The sequence below is a fragment of the Cetorhinus maximus genome, chromosome 27, assembly GCF_964194155.1.
Source record: "Cetorhinus maximus chromosome 27, sCetMax3.hap1.1, whole genome shotgun sequence".
Classification (NCBI taxonomy): domain Eukaryota; kingdom Metazoa; phylum Chordata; class Chondrichthyes; order Lamniformes; family Cetorhinidae; genus Cetorhinus; species Cetorhinus maximus.
The window spans coordinates 27,901,903-27,917,190 of record NC_135905.1 but is presented as its reverse complement, the minus strand read 5'-3'; the positions used below and the strand labels follow the sequence as shown (position 1 = coordinate 27,917,190).

At 44.1% G+C, this 15,288-nt stretch overlaps 2 protein-coding genes across 2 annotated transcripts in view; one reads left to right on the top strand and one right to left on the bottom strand.

The window, feature by feature from the left end:
- Positions 1–5,254, top strand: part of vsir (V-set immunoregulatory receptor) — a 35,335-nt gene extending 30,081 nt beyond the window's left edge. Inside the window, exons 6-7 of the mRNA XM_078530936.1 lie at positions 979–1,154; positions 4,222–5,254. Of these exons, the coding sequence (XP_078387062.1) occupies positions 979–1,154; positions 4,222–4,247 (202 nt within the window). The 3' untranslated portion in view covers positions 4,248–5,254. The remainder of the gene's footprint in view (positions 1–978; positions 1,155–4,221) is intronic.
- Positions 1–15,288, bottom strand: part of cdh23 (cadherin-related 23) — a 701,272-nt gene that overhangs the window by 140,970 nt on the left and 545,014 nt on the right. The gene's annotated exons all lie outside the window — the stretch shown is intronic.

Sequence of the window (15,288 nt, the reverse complement as noted above, 5' to 3'; positions counted from 1 at the left end):
TGTACAGGATAGAGTCAGGGTTCCAGGGGCCAGCACTTTACAGCCCTTCCCGCCTGGCAGGATATTGTGGTTCTGCCGAACTGAATGGAGATTTAAATGGCTCGCTGCATCTGCCGGGTGGGGGGGAAGAAGAGGGGAGTGGGGGGGGGGGTAATGGGGAGACAAGCCATGGTGGGGCCATAAAATCCTGGCACGGAACTTAAGTCAATGCAAGTCAACGAGTGTCCACTAGGAAGTGCTTACAGTAAAGGCAGGGAGGGTAAATGGGCAAATCACTGATAAATCTTATTTTTAATGTTATTTCTCTCCTGTTACCACATAGCCACAGCAACATTGGGTATTTGGTGGAGTGGACCAGTACTTCACCACTCTACTATAATGTTGCACAAGCACTCAAAGGAACTCGATTCAGCCATTCTCCATAGGGTTAATTAAATTGGAGATTTGCTATCTCCCAGAGGGGGAAGAGGGGTAGAGTCACCCTAGGCCACTCTCATGGCTGCTAAGAACAGGAGTGACGAAGGTCTTTCTGCAGTGCAATTCTCCGCCCTCTCGTTAATACAGAGTGAACCCAGGACCGGACCACAACCTGTTGCTGGGATTATTGTCATGACGTTTGGCTTGTCCAGTTACTCTTTGCCTTTTACTTCTTCCCCATTGGTGTGTCCATTTTAAATGGCACTGGCCTGGAGGAATAGGGCAACACAGTTGACTGACTGGTGGGAAGTATCACAGGGCGAGTACAAGTTTGAACTCGATGTAGGTTATCCTGCTCTTTGGGTTTATGGATACCCAGCAAGTGAAACGAAAATTAGACAGTCATAATTTCCTGTGAAATATAAGATAACGATGCAGAAAACTGGGGAAATAACCCTGAGATGATCAAACTTGTTTTGCACTAACTGGGAGAATTAAATAAGCTCGGGTCCAAAATGAGCGAATGAAGAATTCAGTCACTTTTGTTTTCCCGTTTTACAGTGAGGCTATAGGTGTGGAGAATCCAGTATTTGAGGAAATTCCAACTCAAAATTCAGAAGTGAAACCAAGAGCACCAGGCATCAGCCGACTTCAGTCAGAATCTGATCGCCATCTCCTCTCTGAACCCAACACTCCACTTTCTCCTGAGACAGCGCCACGATTCTTTCCAGTATTGGGTAAGTTTACTTCCTTCCATCTATTGCATGCGCGGGCATTTTACAAAATCGGTCATGCGTGTATAGGGCAGCAAACAGTGGGATTTCCTGTAAATTTCTTACTTGGGCAACCTCTGAATTCTTAGCTATCAGTCTTGGCTCAGTGGGTAGCATGCTGACCACTCCAGAAACCTGAGCACAAAAATCTACTCTGACATTCCCAGTGCCAGTACTGAGCAAGTGCTGCACTGCTGAAGGTTCCATCTTTCAGATGACATGTCAAACTGAGGCTTCCTCCCCTCTCGGGTGGACGTAAATGAGAGAGAAGTTGGAGAGTAGAGAGAGCAAGACAGAGGGAGTGAGGCAGGGGAGAGGAAAGAGAGAACGGCCTGAGCTTGAGGGCAGAGAGTGTTCTTGTGACAGAACTCTGCTGAAGATTATTTTCTGTTATTCATTCATGGGATGTGGGCATCGCTGGCTAGGCCAGCATTTATTGCGCATCTCCAATTGCCCTTGTTCAGAGGTCAGCTAAGAGTCAACCACATTGCTGTGGGTCTGGAGTCACATGTAGGGCCAGACCAGGTAAGGACGGCAGATTTCCTTCCCTAAAAGTACATTAGTGAACCAGATGGGTTTTTACAACAATTGACAATGGTTTCATGGTCATCATTAGACTTTTAATTCCAGATTTATTTTTAATTGAACTCAAATTCCACCATCTGCTGTGGCAGGATTCGAACCCAGGTCCCCACAGCGTTACCCTGAGTCTCTGGATTACTAGTCCAGCGACAATACCACTATATCATTGCCTCCCCCATTTCTTGTGTGAAACATTTGCCATGAAACATTTTTCAAATTTACTCAAACACATTTTCAACCTACTTGCTGAAGAGAGAAGGAAAGAGATACTCATTTGGTTTGGGAACAGGATTAGACAATGCATAGTTGTTCAAGTTACATTTTATCCTGGTTAGACGTGAATATGCCAACACCCAAATGAAACCAGAGTTCAATGGAGAGGTGAAAATACTGCACTCAGTGAGCTGTACAAACTGCGCACGTACCTGGACGGGCAGTGGTATTGTGGTTAACAACCAGAAACTTTTGCAGAGATGGTGAGGCTAGGTGCACACTAACCAATGCATCGCAGTAAGAAATTACCTGTCGAGTATTACTTAAATGTTGAGCACATTTCTAAATCTATTGAACCGAAGGGTCAAAAACAACTTGCATTTACTTGGCGCCTATAAGGGAGTAAAAAGTCCCTAGGTGTTTCTCAGAAGCGTTATCAAACATAATCTGACACTGAGCCATACTGGGAGATATCAAGACAGGAAACCATAAGCTTGATCAAAGAGATAAGTTTTAAGGAGGAGGGAGATAGACAGGTGAAGAGGTTTAGGGAGGAAATTCCAGAGCTTAGTGTCCAGGCAGCTGAAGGCATGGCAGCCAATAGGGGAAGTGATTAAAATCTGAAATGCGCAAAAGGCTGGATTGGAGGAGCGCAGAGTCTTCGGAGGGTTGTAGAGCCGGAGGAGGTTAGCAAGAAAGGAAGCAGAAGTAATCCAATGCTTCATTGGGTGAAGATCTCTGATTGCTATGTGTAAGAGACAGTGCAAATGCAGAGTGGGTAATTTTGACTTTGTGTGACAGTGTACGATGGATGATAGCGACTTGTTGGCAGGTTTTACATCCTGCCCAATGTTTTTATCTTGTTGAGCACCACTTCCTGGTGACCCTGAGCACACAAAGAGAAAAACCAGCAACCCCTCTCACCTTGACAAACACACGATTACACAGTAGTCCCATTATGTAGAAAATAAGCGGTACACTTACAATGTCAATTCGGGAACATAAACTATTGCAGCAAAGAGGTTGAAAGTTGTGCAGAGGTAAAAAGAGAAATATTTTTAATAAAAAAAAACCAAAAGGTAGCAGGAAATACAGGTATTCTACTTCACAATTAAAGCCACTTCTTTGGTGAGAAGCTATCTCACGGAGCCAGGATGCCACTAAAAACCACTTCCTGCTAAGAAAGTTTCAAATGCAAAATGACCTCAGAACTGAAATTCGTAATATTGTCCAACATTTCTGCTCTCACTCTCAGTGCAAATCTCCTTACTGCATAACCACATTACAACTTCATCAACCCTAAACTTTGGCAAAACTGATGTGCTATTTGTGAATGTGCTATTTTTCATGGACGAATGGGTGGCCACTGCCAATATACTACATTCATTACTGAATATTGCCAAAGCTTTTCATCCGACACTCATCAGGGCAAAGGCAAGAAAGCCAAATTTCAAACGATCACAGGACAAAAGTGTGCTGGTTGGTTGGCAAGTCGGCTCTGATTGGCTGAGGTGTTGCCATGGAGAAAGCAACGGTCAACTATAGGCTCCCAAGCCTCTGGGTAATTCAAAGAAGGCTTGAACGTACTCCTTTTGTTTGCAGAAAACGGATCCCTATGTACGTGATAACCTGGCTGTTTTTCTGTTTTTAATTAAATCCTTAAAAAGTTGTTGAGAGGCCATCTTCAAGTTGAAGCAGCTTCTCAGTTCCTTACCCTTAACTGCAGTCGGCTGCTCCTCCGAAGTTGGCAGGCCTTCCTGAGCTCATCTGCTGCCCTTAACTGGATAGGGTGTTTAACCCCCATGCCCATTAAGGAACTGCCCTGGTCCAAACCCCAGGTTCGTGACGGTTTGTTCCCCCTAGGGGTTGGTTCAGGACCTCCCGTTTCTCACCTCCGAGGTGAAAATTCCGCCCTTTACATGAAGGACCTCCCTCTTTCTCCAAAGGCTCCACCAGCCTGGATAAAACTTAGTCGTAATCTTGGGAGAACGGAAGTCCAACTGAGTTTTCAATGCTTCGTGATAACTTAAGGAATTTTTCCACCATCGTGGGCACCAGACAAAATTGTTGCTTCAAAGAGGGTTTGTGCATCCCTGCTGATCTACAGGTAAATAATCCATAAGTGGAATTATCAATGACATTGACAAGGGTAGGCAGAAGTAGTAGGAACCACAATTCTACAATTGAACAACAAATCCCTAAGTTGACTCTACTTTTACTCTTTTTCCTTTGACAGAACTAGTGCCCGACTCCCCGAAGTGATGCAGGCGTAAACTGGCATGTGCCACGTTTGGGATCATGGCTGTTGTGGCAGGTGACTAGAAAGGTGATACCATCTGACAGAAAACAATGATGAACAGACACAAGATGAAATGCATTCCACTCATGTAACTTCCAGCAGTTTTATGTAAAAATCAGGCTATGTTGGAAATCGCCAACAGTTAGTATTACCGCCAATACACTTGAGTATATTGGTGTAAGTTGGCTAAATTGCTTACAAAGCTAATTAAGCAATTAGCTAGTGTAATGTGTGTCTGCCTATGCATGGAATATCTGTACAGGTCTCCCCAGCTGTATTCTCTCTCTTCCCCTCCTGACCCGCAATAACCAGATGTGAGCAATCACTGTCTAACACTTGACTCATTTGGACCATCAAAACCCAGATTCGGAGCCAGATCCAGTCTCTGTCAGAGAGGCATGCCTCACATCAGAACAGAAGAAATAGGAGCAGGGGTAGACCATACGGCTCTCTGAGGCTGCTCTGCTATTCAGTACAAGGATGGCTGATCATTGGCCTCATGCCCAAGATGAAAATCTCACACGGATGTGCCCCACGGCAGCTGGTGCGGGTGAGTGCGCAGGTGCAAGTGTACAACTCGCCGCTTTCAAGGAGATGATTTAGTTATGTCAAAAAATGCTCTTCCAAACAAGCACATTCCTGCACAGCAACAGTATTTTGTCAGAACTACCTCTCCAGGAAATTTTAGTCTTTCGTCGCTGGCTTTTGTGCTGTCATGCCAACATGAACAATTTCCACCCAAACACACTCGAGTGGGTTGGGAAGGGAGGAGGGGTTGGGAAGAGATGAATAACTTGGTCCAACACCTGAGATCCTGTTGAGTTTCTATACTTAACGCATGACGAATGATTCATTCCCAAATCTGGTGTAAGCCCCTAGTGTCAGTGAAAACGCTGGATTCTAAATAACTAGTTACTTGCCTCACTAATCAAATGAAGTTCCATGCGGAGGTAACTTGCTAAACTTTGGCAAAAAAAGCAGCGCTGTATTTTCAAAGCCGACTATTTCTATTGTGACATTGTGGGGATCGAGTGTTTCCCATTTAGCAACATTTCACTTTCTAGAACAGTCTCCAGTGGGTTGTGCCATCGCAGCTGCAAGTACGAACTATTGTCTGTCAGTATTATGGTTGATGTTGATGGTAACATTAATTTTTCTTTTCTATATAACCAAAGAGCAAATTTCAATCAATAACAGTGTTTATGGGTGCTTAGGGTGAAACAGGATTCCTGAATGATTGAGACAAGCACTGATTAGTTTTAAAAATCAGAAGTCACTAAAAAGTTTGACCTAGGGCTTGATGCAGAAAGTTACAGGTATGTCTAATGGTTCTGATCCAGTTTTTGGTTAAAGCTATCAATATAAACCCGAAACAACGAACCCTTTCTTTTCAAGTGCACATTGTTTGAAAATTTTTTTGCTGTGCTCCTAACAATGTATACATCGACAACAACTTGACAAGTACCTGCATTGGAGGTAGCTTTTAAGCAGCACCTTAAAGGGAGGAGTACGAGATGTGGCGAGATTCCAGAGCTTAAGGGCCCAGAGAGCTGGGGGCATGGCTGCCAATGATGGAGTGATGAAAATCGAGGATGAGCAAGAGGCAAGAATTGGAGGAGCGCAGAGCTGGAGTATATTACAGAGCTTGGGGGGGTGGGGCGAGAGGGAGGAGGAATTGGATGGTATGAGATGGCGGAGGGAATTTGAAAGCGATTTAAAATGGAGGTGTCAAACAGCACGGTCTGTAATACACTAAGGTGCATAGAACGGTAGTTGTGGGCTATTATTGCAAAAGGTTGGATGTGCGTGCAAAGCATCTTTTCTCAGAGCAACATGTTTTTCAGTTTCATTGTTGAAACCAGGAAACAGCAGTGTTCTGAACAGCAGTGAATAACAGTTTCTTGGTTTTACAAGATGGGTAATTAAACAGGTCATTTGGATCTCAATGTAGGAATGGGAAAGGGCTTTTCTTTACATTATTCCATTAGAGGCAATATTCCAATGAAGTGCTCTCGGTGAGGAGCCTTACCAGCTGAGGAACACATCAGAAGTTTGGGTGCAGTTTTATTTTTAATTTGTTTTTTTTTTCCAATTGCCCCTTGTTCAGAGGACATTTTTTTTTGAAGAATCAGATTGCTGTGGGCCTGGAGTCATGTGTAGGCCAGACCAGGTAAGGATGGCAGATTTCCTTCCCTAATGGACATCAGTAAACCAGGTGGGTTTTTATTGGATGGTCATCATCTGACTTTTAATTCCAGTTTTTAAAAAAAAAATTGAGTTCAAATTCCACCATCTGCTGTGGTGGGATTCGAAGCTTTACCCTGGGTCTCTGGAATACTGGTCCAGTGACAATGCCACGACGCCACCACCTCCCCTTAGTGTAGAGCTACCATTAGGATGTAAAGACTGAAAATGTATCAGATTAAAGCTGAGTCTTTCAGCTAGTTTTGCCTGGAAAGTGCTGCCAGAGAGGGTGGTTGAAGCAGATTCAATAGCAGCTTTCAGAAGGGACTTGGATAAACACATGAAGTGGAAACATTTGCAGGACTACAAGGAAAGAGCGGAGGGGGCGGAATGGGAATAATCGGATAGTTCTTTCAAAGAACTGGCACAGGCAAGATGGGCTGAATGGCTTCCTTTGGTGTCGTATCATTCTTTGATTCTATAATCACTGTAAAGCTACATATTTTTCCTTTTAATGTCCTAGCACATTCTAGTCAAATTATACACACTTTCAAATGAAGTAATTCAAAGTTTGAAAATTTGCTATTGGTTTGGCTGGGGTGGGGGGGAGTGGGGTGGGTGGTGGGAGGAGATGGGGGGCGGCTGGGGGAAATACAACTCTGGCTACTTATAGTCCAGCATGGATTTCTGCTCGACAGTTTTATTTGCCAGTCTACACAGTCCCAAACTGTAACTGAACACACGTGGCAAAGCCATCAGGAAAAACAGTGTGTCAACAATCACACTCGGAGATCAAACCTGGTCTCAAACTTACTTTCAGGGCCGGGCAATATGCAGGAGGATTTATTGCAGTAGTTCAGAAAAGCTGCTTCAGTTTTATTTTACGAAAATTAAACCAATGTTTATACTGGTGGAGTACTTTAAGCTATTTAAATGGAATTCAGAAAACAAGATATCAGACTTACATAGCAGGTTTCTGTTATGTCTTTAAGCTTTAGAAAATAAAGGATGGTTAAAACTCTTCACACCTAAAGTCTGGTGTACACAACCAAACTTGGGGAGGTTACACTATCAGTTGATATGTTTATATTTACCTATTAATATTTCACGGGCACAAGATTGGTCAATAAAACACTGGTTATAGGTAAGCAGACGAGAGACACCAGCTTTGTGAGCTGCAAAGATCATCTTTTACTTGTTGTTGTTGCAGATGAGGTTAAAATTGATTTCAAACAGAGAGCAACACTATTAGCTTTGTGCAAGATTACCCTCAAGAGCCACATCAAACAACTAGAATGTTGTTTCACAGGGAGCAGCATGGGAGTGATTTGAGCTGGTAAACTATATGTTGGAGGAGTCATTAAGATCAATCACCCACAGTGTGGCTGTTTCAGTCATTTCCTCTCAGACCTGCTCACCCTACAGGCTGACCATTAATGGCAGTAATTAAACAACGCGTCTTTAACACAGTAAAACATCCCAAGGCTCTACACAGGAGCCTTATCAGACAATACCTTATCAGACAATACCATAGGTGTAAGTGCTATTACTGTGGCACTGCTGACAGCTCAGCACTGCTGGCTGCACTGCCAGAGACAGTGAAGTTGCGGCCACAAAGGAAGGGCAATGAAGGTGAGGAGCAAAAGGTGTGAGTGAAGAGCCACATATGAAGAGATATCATCCATGTTTACAGCAGTTGTGCAACATCCTGCCTTCCACAGCAAGTTACAGCTGCAAGAGCTGCAGTGAACATAGCTGTGAGGGTCAGAAAGGCAAAATCTGCAATTGCTGTACATCTGGATTAAAAACCGATAATAAGCAGCAGGTACGCCAACATCTGGAAACAGAAAAGATCAGGTTACTGCTTCAGGTGTGCATCTTGTATCAGAACTACACCAGTCTTCATCCTTCAGAATCTGATGCACCTCCTGTACATTTCCTGCACTTTTAGATTTTAAGAACAGATACACCTCACAGGTAGGGGTAGAATTTTCAAGAGAGTTAAAGAGAGTATTGGCTTTTACATGAATCCGATCAGTCAAAACTGTAAACTTCACTTGGCCTCTGCTTAAAATGTTTTCAATGAGTCGTTTTGCCCTTGAAAAAATGGTATTAATAGGAATTTTACTTATTTAGAATATGTGGTCTGCGATAAGGTTCCTTCAGGAACGACTGAACAACTTGGATCCCATGGGATTCGGGAATCCTTACCCTGGATCACTTGCTGTGATTGTCCATTTGTCCATCAGCCTTTTTACACACTGGGACAGGGTTCTTCCCTCTGTGCCGTGTCTAACAAACACAAACACGCTGATCAGCAACAGGTTCATGATTTCACAGGAAGTATCTACGCTTCCAGCATTGGAACTAACTGATAATTCCCCAAATGTGAGGGTAAGCGTGTGGAGTGCACACAAGCTTTGTCTCACCATGTTTAATCTCTCGCCAAGGCTGAAGCTGTGTGCACTCCTTCAGGCCACTGCACACCCCCTTTCCGTTTACTCCAGTCTTACCTACTTAAGCAAGCAAACTGATCATGCAACCAGAGCAGTACAGGAGGCCCATTTGCAACATCTGAAGTGCTGTCCTTTGGGTGAAGTATAAAATGCTGCCTGTCTGTCGGATGGTAGGTGTCAGCAGTGATACACTCTTCACACAGTTAGAAGCTTGTGGGTTTGAATTCACTTCAGAGGCTTGAGCATTGCTGCTAGGTTAACAGGCCCAGTGCAGTACTGATGGAGTGCTAAACTGGCAGAGGTGCTGTCTTTTGGATGAGATGTTAAACCAAGGCCCCACCTGCCCTCTCAGGCAGACATAAAATATCCCACGACACTATTTCAAAGAACAGCAATGGAGTAATCCCCATCGTCCTGGCCAATATTTATCCCTCAACCGACAGCAAGTGATCCAGGGTAAGGATTCCCGAATCTCATGGGATCCAAGTTGTTCAGTCATTCCTGAAGGAACCTTATCGCAGACCACATATTCTAAATAAGTAAAATTCCAATTAATACCATTTTTTCAAGGGCAAAATGACTCATTGAAAACATTTTAAGCAGAGGCCAAGTGAAGTTTACAGCTTTGACTGATCAGATTCATGTTAAAGCCAATACTCTCTTTAACTCTCTTGAAAATTCTACCCCTACCTGTGAGGTGTATCTGTCCTTAAAAACACAGAGACACATCATCTGATCATTATCACATTGTTGTTTGTTGGATCTTGCTGTGCAAATATTGGTTGCTGCGTTTCTTACATTAAAACAGTTTCGTTGGATCTTAAGTGTTTCGGGACATGCTGGGGTTGTGAGAGGCATCGCTTAAATAGAAGCTCTTCTTTCTGTTTGGATGTGGAAGGTGTCATGGCGCTATTCAAAGTTCTCCCGGTGCCTCGTTTAGCTTTCTTCCTGCAACCACAATCACCAAAGCTTCATAAACTGGCGGTAATGGTATTGTCACTGGACTGGTAAACCAGAATCTCACGGTAATGCTCTGGGGACCCGGGTTCGAGTCCCGCCAGGGCAGATGGTGGAATTTGAATTCAATAAATATCTGGAATTAAATAGTCTAATGATGACCCTGAAGCCATTGTCAATTGTCATAAAAACCCGCCTGGTTCACTAATGTCCTTTAGGGGAGGAAATCTGCTGTCCTCACCTGGTCTGGCCTACATGTGATGCCAGACCCACAGCAATGGAGCTGACTCTTAAAAATGCCCTCTGAACCCAAGGGCAATTAGGGATGGGTAATAAATGCTGGCCTAGTCAGCGACGCCCACATCCTGTGAATGAATAAAAAAAAAAATTCTGCTCATGGGTAAACTCAGTGAGGGATGGGAAACAAGAACAAAATAGCTGCCATGGTTGTTGGCAACCTTGACAAGTGAAACCTTGGCTAATTGTGCGAGGAGTGCTTTGAGATGCTTCCATGAGGCCAAGAGTTGTACAGGGCTATATAAATGCAAGATGTTCTCTCAGGCTGATTTATGGGTCCAATTGCAACTGCTTTTGTGATTTCTAAGTTGGGGAACTGCACATTTCTTGTCCTGACCATGCAATAGTGGGAGTCACCAGTTAATAGTTTATCCGTTGGTGACTAATTGTTATTAGCGCAGGGGTAATAAGAAACATGTGAAAGGCATTATATGCATTTGGCATTTGCGGGGAGGGAGGTTCGATTACACAAAACAAACTCTGATCCTCCTCTCTCCCTGTAAACAATGGACGAGACTTTCCAGCTCCACCCACCCCCGGGATCGTCCGGTCCTCCCGAAAGTCAATGGACTGGTGCCTGGGCCGCCGCATTCCCCCCAGCGGAGTTCACCATAGGGGGGGCCGGAAAATCACAGCCAATGTCTTTCTGCATGGACAAATCAACAAAGATGACTATGGTGCTAAAAAAGTTCCATCATTCAGAACAATTGCAAACCAAAGCTTTTCTATAGGCAGTGTAATCCTAATAAGGGCTTCTGATTACAGTAAGGCTACTATGATGGGACAACACATGACTGATGGCTAATGGTTCCAACAATAAAATTCAGCTCTGACTTGGTCGAGAATTGATGGCTTATAAAGAATGTAAATTATCAGATTTTTATTTTACTGAATTTTCATAACATTTTTGCTCTCCCTCCGAATTAACCTGTTCTACTGTAACCTTTCATCCTATATGGATGATGTATAATATTCTTATTTGATACTGTGCAATTATAAATAGCTTAGACTCTTGGGCATAATGTACGCATTATATATTTTATGTAATAAAAAAATGTACAATCTATATTTGTTAACAATGTCTATTAATTATTCAAAAATATATGTAAATTACTTTGAATATGAAGTCATTTTATACTATGTTTTTAATTAAATTTAAAGCTGTACGATTTTTTTATATCAAAATTAATTTCCTAGGAGTTAAAAAGAATTCCAGAAATAAAACTTTTTGTTCTACTTTTACAGACAGCTTCACCTGTGTAAACTCTGTTCTTGCACTCATTATTGGTTATGGAATGGAGATGAGACAAAAGCCTTGAAGTTTAGGCTTTTTCAACCACTATTCTAAAGTGTTTTCCTGTTTATCAAATTGATTCTGTTTACGTTGCATAAGATATCAGGGTGGGTTCTGCAAACGAGTGATCTCAATATGTCAGAATGAATGGGTCTTGTTTTCAGTTTCCAAATATTTTTCTATGATATCTTTGAATAAAGATTCCAATAACTTCCCTATCACTGACTTTAAACTACCTTATCTTAAATGTAAGGTATTCACCGATAAACGCAATAAGGAGTTCAGGAGACATTTCTTTACCCAGAGGATTGAGAATGTGGAACTCGCTGCTAAAGGGAGTAAGCTGAGGCAAATCGCATGGACGCACAAGGCATTTAAGGAGAAGCTGGATACGTACATGAGGGAAAAAGGCCTGGAGGATTATGCCTCATAGGGTTAGATAAAGTCGGCTGGGAGAAGGCATAAACACCAACTTGGACCAACTAGTCCCAATGGCTTGTTTCTGTGCTGTAAAATTCTACGTATAAAGGGCATTGTGCAGCATGGGCTGTGCTACATACCTAGTTTCCAAATATGCATTCTTTTAGTGGGAAACTCAATCAGGAGTGCTAATATGTATATCAACCACTCAGAATAAAATCAGAGGACCTTTGTAAACAGACCTTTTGTAAAGGGGATTCTTGCCGCTTCAGAAAGTAGATCCTCTTTGTCCACTTTGTGGTTAAGACAGCACACTGCTGCCTTTGTCCTAACTCACACCCCATCCCGTTCACCCATTACCTGTGGTCACTGAGCTACAATGCTTCCTGGTTAAGTAACACCTCAATTTTACAACTCTCATCTTTGTTTACAAATCCCTCCAGAGCCTCATCCCTCCCTATCTCTGTAATCTCCTCCAGCCTTAGACTATTCTGAAATACCTGCATTTCTCCAATTTCGGCCTCATGAGCGTCCCCAATTTTAACTGCTCCACCACTGGCGGCTGGTCTAAGCTCTGGAATTCTCTCCCTAAACCCCATCTCTACCCTCTTTCTCCTTTAAGATGCCATTGATAACCTATCTCACTAATCAAGCTTTTGGTCATCTGCCCTAATACCTTCTAATACGGCTCAGTGTCACATATTGTCTGATAATGGCCTCATTAGATGCCTTGAGGCACTTGACTATGTTAAAAGCGCTATACAAATACAAGGTACAGTTGTTGTGAACTTCTCTGGGTCTATGCCAAGTGTGATGTATGTGTAAATGTGAGAGAGGTTGGCCAAATTCTAATGTTTATTGCCTCTCTGCGTTCCTTTTGAAACTGCTGAGAAGCTGAAAGTTGATGTGCCATGTTTATGTGTGTGGGTGGTGTGGGGCGGGGGCGGTGTTAGGGGTGAGGACATTGGTGGGGGGCAGGGGGGAGAAGCACTGTTGAAAGCGAGAGCTATAGTTTCATTTTCTTGTTTCAATAGTCAGAAAGCAGAAATATGCCATGGTGTTGAGAATTGGAACATTACAACTCTGCAAAAGCAGAAACGTTCAGTTTCACAACAACAATCCCAACCTCAGTTTGGAGAACCCTTTTTAGCATTTGCACCAAAAAAGGCAAAAGGGATCAATTTTAAACTGATCCACCCAGTAGATACCAGGCAGAGCGGCAGATAATGATGACTGGGTTCCCACACTTCCTCACATTGCCCTGACCCTTGTGCACCATTTTGATCCACAGGCAAATTGGGTTCCTGCCTAAAACAGGGTGGGGGCTCGTGAGTTAAGGCAAACCAAGGTCCCAGAACATCAATAGGTCTCTTTATAATTGAGCCCTAAGTGAGGAAACTATCACAGTTTCACCCGCTGCCAGGCAAAAAAGAGGCCCTTCCAATTTAAATGTAAAACCTTCCACTGTGGGGAACGAAAGTACAGCAGAACCTCTGTGGGCCTTCCAATGAATGCTGTTTCATGTGCCTGTAATGGAACCCCACCTAGAGCACTGTGTTCAGTTCTGGGTACCTCACCTCAGCATGCTGCGGTCTTTTGCTTTGAGTCACACAAGCGTGCCGATGAGTTTTGGGGCATACCCCATGCTGGCTAAGTGAAATATAAATGTCAAACGCTACTTGAAGCAGCAAACGTGGAAACTCATCATCATCCAGGGTCATAGGGGAAAGAAACATGACCAATTCACCTGTAATAGAAGTTGAAGGGCATTCATCGTTATTCACCAACAGAAGCTGTTGATGGTGGATCTGTGCAGTGTCTTAAAAATAACACGCACTAATCTCTTGCAAAGTCGATTTTTTGTTTGGAATTGTTAAAATTGTCCATTTAAGAAAGCGCCTTGAAACAGGAAAGTCTAGATGTTCTGATAAGACCATAAGACATAGGAGCAGAAATTAGGCCATTCGGCCCATCGAGTCTGCTCCGCCATTCAATCATGGCTGATAAGTTTCTCAACCCCATTCTCCCGCCTTCTCCCTGTAACCTTTGATCCCCTTACCAATCAAGAACCTATCTATCTTGGTCTTAAATAAGACCATAAGACATAGGATTGGCATCACTTTCACACCAGCAGGGACCCTTTTCGATTGGTGCCTATTGGAACATACGAGCATACAACTAGAAGCAGGAGTAGGCAGGAAAATCTAAAGCGTGAAACTCGAGTGCAAATTGCGTGAAAGAGAGAAAACAGCCTGAAGAGGAAAAAGACATCAGCCAAGATTTTCTGGCCCCAGTGCAGTGGCTTCCCCCATGGCAGGTGCGATGAGCCATCCGCATGTCTGTTGACTTTGGCGGGACTAGAAGACCCTGCCAACGGGAGGGTTGGAAAATTCCAGCTCTCGAGCCTGCAGCCGGGAGTCAGGTCACTCCAACCAACTGGTCCGTGCTGGTGTTCATGCTCCAAACGCACCTCCTCCCACCCCATTTCATTAAACCCTATCGGCATATCCTTCCATTTCTTTCTCTGTCACATGTTTATCCAGCTTCCCCTTAAAAAAACATCAACACCATTTGCCTCAACTACTTCATGTGGTAGTCAGTTCCAAATTCTCATAACTCTCTGGGTGAAGAGTTTTATCCTCTGTTCCCTATTCAGGTATGTTAGTGATTATCTTATGTTTGTGGCCCTAGTCTGGTGGCGCCTGCAAATGGAAGCATCTTCTCTTTGTCTACCCCTTCAAACCTTCCCATAATCCTGAAGGCCTCCATCACGTCACCCCTCAGGCTTCTCTTCTCCAGGGAAAAAGAGCTCCTGCCTGTTCAGCCTTTCCTGATGAATATATCCCATCCATTCTGGTATTTTTTCTGCGCCTTCTCCAACACTTCAATATCCTTTTCTGCAATACGGAGAGCTGGGCCTGAGTTTTCAGGTCGGCGGGCAGGCGCCATCAGCAGGCCTGGGATTGCCACCTGCGAACAGCCCACGACCGTGACCTCACGCTGGCCGGCCAATGAAGGCCCGGTGAGCGTGAAACGCAGCTTCCCATTGCTCGGGAAGGGCTGGGCATGGGCGTGGCCGTGTCGTGTGCCGGGTCCAATGTCTAAAAGCAGCACAGGTGGCCCCTTGACGGCTGCCGGTGAAGCAGTACGCAGCCTATGTTAGAGACAGTACCTGTGGCCTCGACAGAGGCCGGAGACGATAGGCGGGTGGACAGGTCAGGTGGACACTTGGCCCACCCCCCTGCCCCCCGGCTTTTTGGATAAGTGCCTTGCCGTGCTACTGGAGCGACATGCTTGTATCAAGGGGCGGAAGGAGGAGGCCACCATACCTGATGAAGAAAGCCTGGGAGGAGGTGGCGGCCCAGGTCAGCAGCCATGACACGGTGCGGTGCACAT